Genomic DNA, 9,348 nt, shown 5'->3' with positions numbered 1-9,348 from the left:
TATTAATGCGCAAAACAGTTACAACCTATTATCATCTCATTATATATATATATATGTGTGTGTTAATATGCACATATACTTTTGGACATCATGAAATATATGACGACAGGATGTCTGATTTGGTTGTGCGTTAGCAAAATGCACTAACTAATCTTTTATTTCACTCAGAAAACAATGTCTATGGCTGTTTCTTTGTCTCACTCACTTCTTCTACATTCATTATAATTCCCCTTTCTTCCAGTCGCCAAATATTTCATCTAATGGCCTAACATTGGAGCCCATTCCAGCAAATGTGGCCGCTCTTTAATGGTTAAACCTTTTATTCGAGGAGACCAGAGTGTGTGCAGGTGAGCAAGAGACAGGCACCTTGGAAACAAAGATGGGTTCAAATACAATTGCAATTATTGCAATTATGACAGAATTAATGCCACACAGTTTTAACAGGTATGCGACTGTATATTTGACGTGCAGAGTAGCTAATGAAAATTCAGTGTTCTAAAAAGCAAGGGTACATCCTGCAGTACGGGCTTGCTGCAAAAAAGTACTGCACGTCCCAAAACAATATGGTTCAAATATGTGTTTGTTTTTTATTGTTTTTGTTTTTTCCTGAGTTTCCATTTCATTATTCTGCGCCTGACAAATTATCAATAAGCAAACGTGTTTGAATGTAAGTATTTTATAAGTGCTCTACCGTTAAGTAAATGTCAAATGAAAACCCACAAATGACATCTCATACTATCTTTAACTTGAAATGTGTGGCGCTTGCTTCCAAACAGTGAATGAACCTTTAAAAATTACAGTACAGCAGAAATCTGTGCAAAAAAAAAGAAAAATGATCAAATTTAAACAATTAATAAGCTGTGAGCTTGCAGAGCTGTAAGCATGCACAGTACACAAAGAACAGACCTTGATAAACAGCATGCATTTAATAAAAAAACATATTTGAAAGGAAGATAAAAAAATGCCTGGTTTTAACATAAATCAGTTACTTGAAAGGGTAAGGTTCATATACATGTTTAACCGTATTGTTATAACAGCTGGTGAAAATGCAAGTTATATCAAAAATAACATGTAAAAAGAAACTGATGAGGCCTTTTAGTGAAAAAGCTTAGTGTGCTAGGGTTACAGCAGAGGGAGCATTCCTCCTGTCCTCTCTTCGGTTTCCCTTTTTTCTTCCTTTCTCTCTGTGGTCTTTGACTCATCCGGTGTTTGCCCTGGACCTGCCAGCAGCTTCTCAGAAATATCACTCTCACTTCCACATCTTCCCATCAAAGTCTGGATGAGGAGGCAACAAAATGTAACATTTCTTATAATCCGTGGCTGAAATGATGACAATGTTGGGCTGTTATACATTGAAACAACGTCTGCTCACCCTTATTGCAGTCTTTTCCCATTCCTCTCTCTTTCAGCAGGTTGTTTTTGTAGTCTGTGGAATATATTAGACGCACAGGTTATTTGAAAGCATAGTTCTTGTTACCTTATGGGTATTGCATGTGGGTGGATGAGGTTTACTGCACCTGAATTCAAAGTATCCTGGTTGTAGGTCCTCATCTCTGTGCATTCTAATGCGATTTCACCTCCACTGATCACATTCCCCCTGCACAGGAATAAATGTTGTTCAGTTTATTCAGATTAAAGGTAAAGGATAATTGTATTACATTTATTATATGATAAATATTATAGCTTACTGATCTACAGATCTACGTAGCTCATAGTCCAGCCCTGAAAAAAACAAAAAAAACAATCTCAAACACAACATTTACACTAGTACCTATAATGATTAAGATTTCTATAATAATTAAAAACAAAGGTTACGCAATAAAGTACACAGAATACCTCTCTTTTTACGTCGTCGAGTCAGCAGAATGACGGCAACTGCGATGAATGCCAGTAGAAAGAATGTAGCCAAGAAGTAGCCCAGATGCTGCACAAAATAACTTCGATGTTCGGGGAGGAAGACGTTCACCACGCGCGGACTCTCCACCTCTTCGGTCCCTGAAAGCAGAACACGGATGAAATTAAACAGCTGCTACAGTAACATACTTACTTGTGTCACACATGAACAGAGCCGAGGAGAGGAGCTGCACCTGGAAAATATCAAGCGAACTCAAGGAACCCTCTGATGAAATAACAATGCAATGTGTTACAGAGGACATATGCTTAAATTATAGCTATTGTTAGATTGGATTAGAATAAAGACAATAAACAAGGATCAAACAGGATTTCAGTTTCGTAAAGCACAGACATTTATTCCCCTTGAGGCTGTTTCTTTTTCATTTCTTTCCACAAGCAAGACAGAGAGAGAGAGCGAGGGAGCAGAGAGTTAAATGTCAAAATGCTTTCTGGCAGTAATGACTTCCAGACCTGATGTCATGCAGCTGTTATTTTTTTTTCCTCCACAGAAAGACACAGGCTGACCAGAAAAGACGAAACGTGTGAGGGGAGAGAGACACACAATCTGTAATGTGGTCAGCCTGCGTGTGTATATTGCTTTTCCATTTAGGACTGTTTTTCTTGAAGTCACATACACAAGTCGAGTTCTTGCATGCGTGGAAAAATACGTCTTCATAATGTTGCCTCATCAGTGAGCTCTACCATCTGATGACTCTGTCTAGACGCAGCACATCGTCTCACAGTGACCCGAGCTGATGGCAGCTGGCGATTGTTATTGTTATAATTTTAGTATACAAAAACCCAGACGGGGCTTGGAGATGTAAAATAGTTTTGGTCTATTAAAGACACAACACAATGTAATGTACCACAGCTACCATTGCAGAATGAGCCATCATTGTATGCTGCTTATAATGTTGCTTATATCATAGAATTTCAACTAATTTGACTTTATCCCAGTTTACGTGTGATATTGCAAGATTGTAAGTTTTCTTATAGAAAATACATGAAAAAAAAAATGCTGGAAATCTATTTTTACTCCGTGGTTTCTCATTAAAGCAGCTAAATTGGAAACAAGTAAAACTAGACACCACTGAGGGAATAATGAGGATCACTGACCATGCATTCAAACCAAGAAAAAAAAAAGAAACACCTAATCTCCCACCTCCTTGGAGGGAGCTTGGTTCGTAATTATAAGCTGTCACTGTATAATGTACCTAATATGCATGAAAATGCAAAGAGTCCAAGGTCATTGTCTCCAGAGCACAACTGTCCAGGGGAGAGCCGCAGCCATGTCGCCCCAGCAGCCTATTACCATTTCCTTGACAGATCTGACATGCGCGCATGTGTTCACATATGCTGCACAAAGATTACCCTGCTTGTTCTTTTTTACCCAGTGGGATATGAATCATTTGCAAGTCAATGACGTGAGGAAAAGCATCTTCATTTTCAGAGATTAAGATTTCTGCCGAACTGCCGACAGCTCAGAGAAAAAGGAACTGTCAGTTGCATTTGGTTGCAAAAAAAAAAAAATCTGTTTGTTCATGCCATAAATAATTACAGTGAAAATCTCTGAAGACGTCTGTAATTTCGCATGAATGCCGGGACCTGGGTGAGTGCAAACAATTGCGTTTTAACGTAAGTGACAAGGTCAGTGATCCATGAACGAGGGCTGGATTCCTAGCTGAGGTTTATTCAAAGGGAGTGGGCAGGACGCCATCTATCCACGTGTGCATTTCTTCTCAACATAATTTACAAGATTATTAAATGTCCTGTCACTGCTTTGGGAGGGGGAGGGGAATATATAGGCTAACACATACCATGATCCCCTCCCCACAGTTTTCTACTTTCATGTCACAGCTGGCCCAGATGTTGAACAGATGTATCAGACTTCCTCTGAGTGCTGGTAAACATGCCTTTACCAGAGGCTGATACACATCAGCAGCGAAAGAGAGACTGGGAAAGTAAGAATAAACAAAACCGGAGAAGCAGTGCAGCCAGTCTAGACTCATGGTTGGGACTTTTGGAAAATAAGGTCAAATGGAGGGAGAAAACACAATATGTGACCATCCCCTCCCAAAATTACTAGGCGCTGGAGCTTATGCTCTGCTAGAGCAGAGCAGGGCAGAGCCGTTAAAATGTCTCCAGCTAAACAGAAAACCTGTAAATGAAAAACAGTCGGCGGGGGAAAATAAGACCACATCCGCTGGAGCCAATTTGAAGCTGTTTACAGTAGACAGCTTCTCAAGCAGCAAATAAATGACAGAAAATGTTTTTTAACCTGCAATACTGAATGATTCAGTTCTTTTTTTCCTTCTGGCTTTCTCTCTTTCCCTGCTAGCGCCTGCATTCCTTTGACCTCTTCTCTTCCCTCAAACGCAAAAACAGATTGGACTGAGGAGAAAATTGGCAAGAAGAGGATCTGATTCAACTGACCAGCTATGCCTATAAATATTACAAAAAAAAACCCACGAGCAGCCTTTTAGCACCATTCACGATTCAGCCAACAAACCATATGGGGAAAAACGTTATTACCTTGTGGGGGGAAAAAAACAAAGTAGTGATGTTTGTGTTGTGTTTAGTTCTGAGTAGCTTACTTTGCTCTGGCTCGTCATTTTGGAAAATCCTTGGTGCTGTGGTGGCATCGGACGGAAGCGGAGGTCCCACGCTGAGTCTGAAGATACGCCTCTCATGCAGACCGCAGTAGTGGTGGTGCAAGTGGCAGGAGTAAAGGCCTTTATCAACTGGCTTCAAGTCGGAGATGTACAGTGAGAAGTCCCCTAATGTAAAAGCATCCTCTGCCACGGACATCTTGCTCTGGGAGAAGAGAGGCCCGTAATCACGGCGCTCTCCGGAGGCATAGAGGTCCACCAGCCGGTCTGCCCTGTCAGGACGCACTCCAGGGGGCTGGAAGTCCCAGTGAGCCACCTGCTGCTGGTCCTCCTGGAGGCCCTCTCTCCACAGGGGGCGCCGGTTGACACAAGGCAACACCACTGAGCTTCCCAACAAGACCACAAACACAGTCTTCTCCCCATCCCAGTATCGTTTCTCTCTCCGCGCTGGAAACACATTTCAGTTAAGACATTACTGTTCAGTGAGTTTCATACATCACAACTCAAGGAACAACCTAAGACCGTGTGATTGGACGGCCTCACCTGACTTAGTGACATTGACCTGGATTTGAATGGACTGGTGAATCTGGCAGTAGTGGTGGTGTAAATTACAAGTATAAACGCCTTTGTCTGTTGCCACCACATCTGAAAAGAAAAGCAATCAAACAACCATAAGATGATCGAGTTGGAAGGAAGAGCTATTTTAATAGTATTACTGTAAAATACACAAAGCTCACTGTTGATGATAAGGGAGAAGTTGCCATCATTGAAAGCAGAGTCTGGGATGGAAATGCGTCCCTTGTTGAAGCCATTGTAAACCCTCTGGCGGGCTCCAGGTGACATGTCCAAGACTCGCTCAACAGAGTACTCTGGGGTGGTGCGGACCAAGTCCCAGTGAACCACCCTCTGACGGTCCTTCAGTCTGTCCCGGGTCCACACCATGCGGGGGCTGTGGCATGGCAGCGCCGCCTTCGATCCCATGGGGAGAGTGATGTTCTTGGCCTCCACCACAACGCCAAGTGTGTTGATGCTGCTCTGGCTCCAAGCTGACAGAACATGTAAAAACATATACTCAGGAATTCAGTGCAGTGCAATCATCTTTTATGTGTGTAAGAAGAAGACCACCTTACCTCCTGGCAGGAGGACCACAGCAAGAACTGAAAGAGACAAAGGCATGAATGCTTAAACATCAGGCATATTTTCCACGGATAGTGTGCTGTTCTCTGATTAAGCCTTAAGAAATACTTCAAGCACATCCACCCAAACTAATTGTCCCTTGGGATTTTCGGTTTGGATCTGAAAAACACTGGAACAGATGGGGGTTCAGTGAGAGGACAGTTTAAAGAATTAGAGGAACGCTGAAACAACAAGCACAAGACGATAAGGCAAGACTGTACAAAAGAAGTACCGCGCAGGACAACAAGAGTAGAAAAATACATGATGTGCAGACTGTATACTCAAGAAATATGTCTTGATTGTGTTTCCTCACTCGAGTGATTTTCCAACGGCGCATTTGCTATTTCTTATGCACTTTTCCCACAGTGCTATTTCCTCATCTGTTTACTGAAGGCCCAGTGGAGAAGCACGCAGCCAGCGCACACAGAGACTCTATTCATTGTGGCTGCTACTGGCTTGTTGCAGGGCCATGATCCCAAGGGGATGAAGAACCAGGCTCATATTCGGCTCACTTCAGTCACACTACCTGGTGTCACAAGTCCAGGAACCTGTCCAAACACCTGTGTTTTTTTTTACTGCGCTGGTAATGGATGCGGAGAAATATAGAGACACTTTTTTTCATGTCCTTAGAGTGTTGATATATTTAGAAAATGAAAAAAAAAGAATATCTGCATTGCTTTGATATTACAGATTTGATGCCATGATTAATCAGCACTTTTCCACTTTACGCATATGAAATGTTTCAAGCAGGGCAGCAAATTCAACGCTGACTCAGACTGACTAACTTAGCCTGAGGAAAAGTCCCTCCACAGACTGTAGGCGCAGACTGTAAATGCTCTCTCCCTTTTGAAGAAGCAAATTACCTCTGCCTCAGGATCTCAATCTATGCTCGGGCTTTCATGGCGAGACCTCAGAAATACAGCAGGAAGCACTTTACAGGTAACGAGTGTCATCTTAAAATCAACATTAAAGCGTACTGGGAGCTGGTGTACGGAGGATAACTTGTGAGGTGGCAGCTGAACTCTCTGGAGTCTGCAACTAATCACTAGGTTTCTGGAAGTTTTTAAATCTCAAATTTACTGAATCTTTTCCAGTGAAACTAATGCCAAGCGAGATTAGCAAGTAATCAGTGACAACTGCTGTAAAACACCATAAGCAGCAGTGGAATGTAACAGACTTGAGCACTGATCAAGTGTCTCGACAAAATCGACGTACCTGCACTTTAACCAAGTATTTCCATTGTCTGTCTCTCATTTCTAGTAAAACCCGTTAGCTAGATTTCAGATAAGATTTCATTCAAACTCTCAGAATACAACAAATTTATAAGACATCATGTGTTACTAAAGAATAGCAATAACTCAACCTGTATATTAAGCTGTTGAATAAGGTCCAATGACCAACAACATCACAGTAAATTACTAATTTTATGTGAATGCATCATTAACGATACTATAAAGACCTAATCTGTAACAGCGCAAGAGTTTGGTGAATTATATTATCATTTTAACTTACAGTAGATTTTATTTTTATTTTTGGGGTCATTTTAGAGCAGCATAGAATTAGAGTAAAACCGGTAATGAGATGTACTTGGATGTGGAATATCAGCTACACGGTGGATGTTTGCTAATGTATGTGCACATCATGAAGTCGCCCTTGCTGCTGAGAAGAATAATTTAAACGCGCACACTGGTAGGAGACCTCACGCTGGAAAACTTTGGTGGGTTGGAACTTTCCTGCAGATGGTAAAACAAAGTGTCCCAGCCACTGTAATTGTCTCTCATCAAACACAGGCCGTTGACTCGCGAGTCTGGTTTAATGCTAAGACTTAACAATAGGCTATTGAAGCACCAGTGATAATAACAGACATTTAGAAAATTACCTGCAAAATCACTGTTATTGTTTCGAAACCCAGTAAGCGACATGAAGATTCAACTACCAGAATGTCATTTGGAAGGTGGAACCAATACAAGTTTGATGTTCGACTAACACTCGAAGCATGAGGGCACTCAGCACAATTTCTGTGATTCATGGTTGTTGGGGGTGTGTGAAGTTTACTCACAGCCCCGTCACAGGTTGAGTCTAAATTGAACAAATCTGTCAAGTTGCAGACTCAGTTAAACTCACAAAAAGATACATTCAGAAGAGAGCTTGTTGACTGTCCTGTGGAAACTCTGCAAAGACATTTAGTGGTGGCCATAATGTTATATAATGTTGGCCAAATGAGAGGTAGAAACACACTGAATTATTACTGCGTGTAGCCTTTTCACTGATTTACACTCATTTGATTTCTACTGGTAACTTCAATGACTGTATTACTATAAATGTAGAGCACAATCAGGCGATGTCATTTCATTGTGTGGGGGACACTTTTCTAACTTTGTGCAGGACAAAAGAGGCTGAAAAACCCCACGGATTACATACTTGGGTTTTCCAGAACATAAACATGCTACTGGACCATGTCATTTTCTACCTCGAATGAGCACCAGGATGTTTACAACGCTGAATGAGCACCGGCATGTTTTACTCAATTCTAATATTTTCCATGCCCCGCTGTTTGTGGCTGATCGTTAAAAAGGAGAGAGCCAACCACCATAAACATGGCTGGAGAGCACCCCCCCACCCCCTCCTCCACGCAGCCCGGACTCAAAGCGACCCACTGCTGGTGAAACACTCATTACTGACACATATAATGAGTGCCTGCTGGATTGTGCTGACTCCTCCACTCAGACCGCAGATAACTGGAAACACATTGGGCTGAAGCCACAAAAAAAAAAAAAAAAAAGGCACTTGAAACTGTATCAAAATCTACATGACTTTAAAGGTCATGCAGCTACTGTATTACAGATAGATAGATAGATAGATAGATAGATAGATAGATAGATAGATAGATAGATAGATAGATAGATAGATAGATAGATAGATAGATAGATTCGATGGACAACATGCGAAATTTTAAGTCAACAACTCTAGCCTAAAGGTACAAAAAGGCACAGACCAAATGAAACCCACAATAAAATAACAAAACATGCATAAATAACAATTGTCATAAACATAAAAGCAGTTAAAATAATAATTCGGTTCACTTTATTCGGGAAAAAAATATGCCGCAAATCATTTGAAAGCAGATATTTACGGTTTGGTTGCGCAAACCAAGGAACTGAGCCTGCTTTTGTTCGCGCAATTCTAACCTGGATCCAATTAAATAGCACAAAAAAAAGTTTCCCCAAGTTTTTTCTTTGTTTTGTTTTTAATCTCTGCTCTAAGATAGAGAAGATAACTTACTTTGAAGGAGAAGCATGTCAATGTGCATCGTCTGCGCAGCAGAGGTAAAAGCTTGTCAGGGGTGGTGTGCGCATCAGTTGATAAAACACAAGGAAATTTCCAAGTTCACCGAGAAGCTCCAGCTGTACTTTGTTGTTCTCCTGGTGTCTGGAGCCTCCAAACGCTCCGCCTCCGCTGGCCAATGAAAACCAATACTGCCATAGTTTGGTGCTGCGCTCCTTCCAAGCATGCACAATTACTTTTTTTAAGCAAACAAATAAAAAGAATAAACAGAACCCATCATTCCCAAACGACACGAGATGTCATTTTTACTATTCCACTCGAATAGCTTATTACTTACTTACTCAGATACAGAAAAGGTTGAGGTAATTAACGTGGTCACATTGAT

General features: G+C 41.3%; 1 protein-coding gene across 1 annotated transcript; it reads right to left on the bottom strand.

Moving 5' to 3' along the window:
* Positions 1–118: 118 nt before the first annotated feature.
* On the bottom strand, positions 119–9,116 carry LOC125023183 (matrix remodeling-associated protein 8-like). Its single transcript, XM_047610295.1, has 10 exons — positions 8,961–9,116; positions 5,633–5,659; positions 5,240–5,548; positions 5,046–5,147; positions 4,488–4,949; positions 1,837–1,995; positions 1,689–1,722; positions 1,518–1,597; positions 1,373–1,426; positions 119–1,275 (listed from the first exon to the last, which is right to left on the bottom strand). Exons 1-10 carry the CDS (start codon positions 8,986–8,988, stop codon positions 1,250–1,252), a joined length of 1,281 nt encoding a protein of 426 aa, XP_047466251.1. The 5' UTR covers positions 8,989–9,116; the 3' UTR covers positions 119–1,249.
* Positions 9,117–9,348: the final 232 nt, after the last annotated feature.

This window comes from Mugil cephalus, chromosome 1 (assembly GCF_022458985.1).
Source record: "Mugil cephalus isolate CIBA_MC_2020 chromosome 1, CIBA_Mcephalus_1.1, whole genome shotgun sequence".
Classification (NCBI taxonomy): Eukaryota; Metazoa; Chordata; class Actinopteri; order Mugiliformes; family Mugilidae; genus Mugil; species Mugil cephalus.
The sequence above is the reverse complement of the archived record's forward strand: the minus strand, read 5'-3'. Positions and strand labels throughout refer to the sequence as shown.

Coding starts and splice junctions, on each gene's coding strand:
- LOC125023183 (XM_047610295.1), bottom strand. CDS start 8,988: ATGCACATTGACATGCTTCTCCTTCAAA. Junction 4,950..5,045: donor GGTCAATGTCACTAAGTCAG/GTGAGGCCGTCC, acceptor ATGTGTTTCCAG/CGCGGAGAGAGAAACGATAC. Junction 1,276..1,372: donor GGGAAAAGACTGCAATAAGG/GTGAGCAGACGT, acceptor CTCCTCATCCAG/ACTTTGATGGGAAGATGTGG.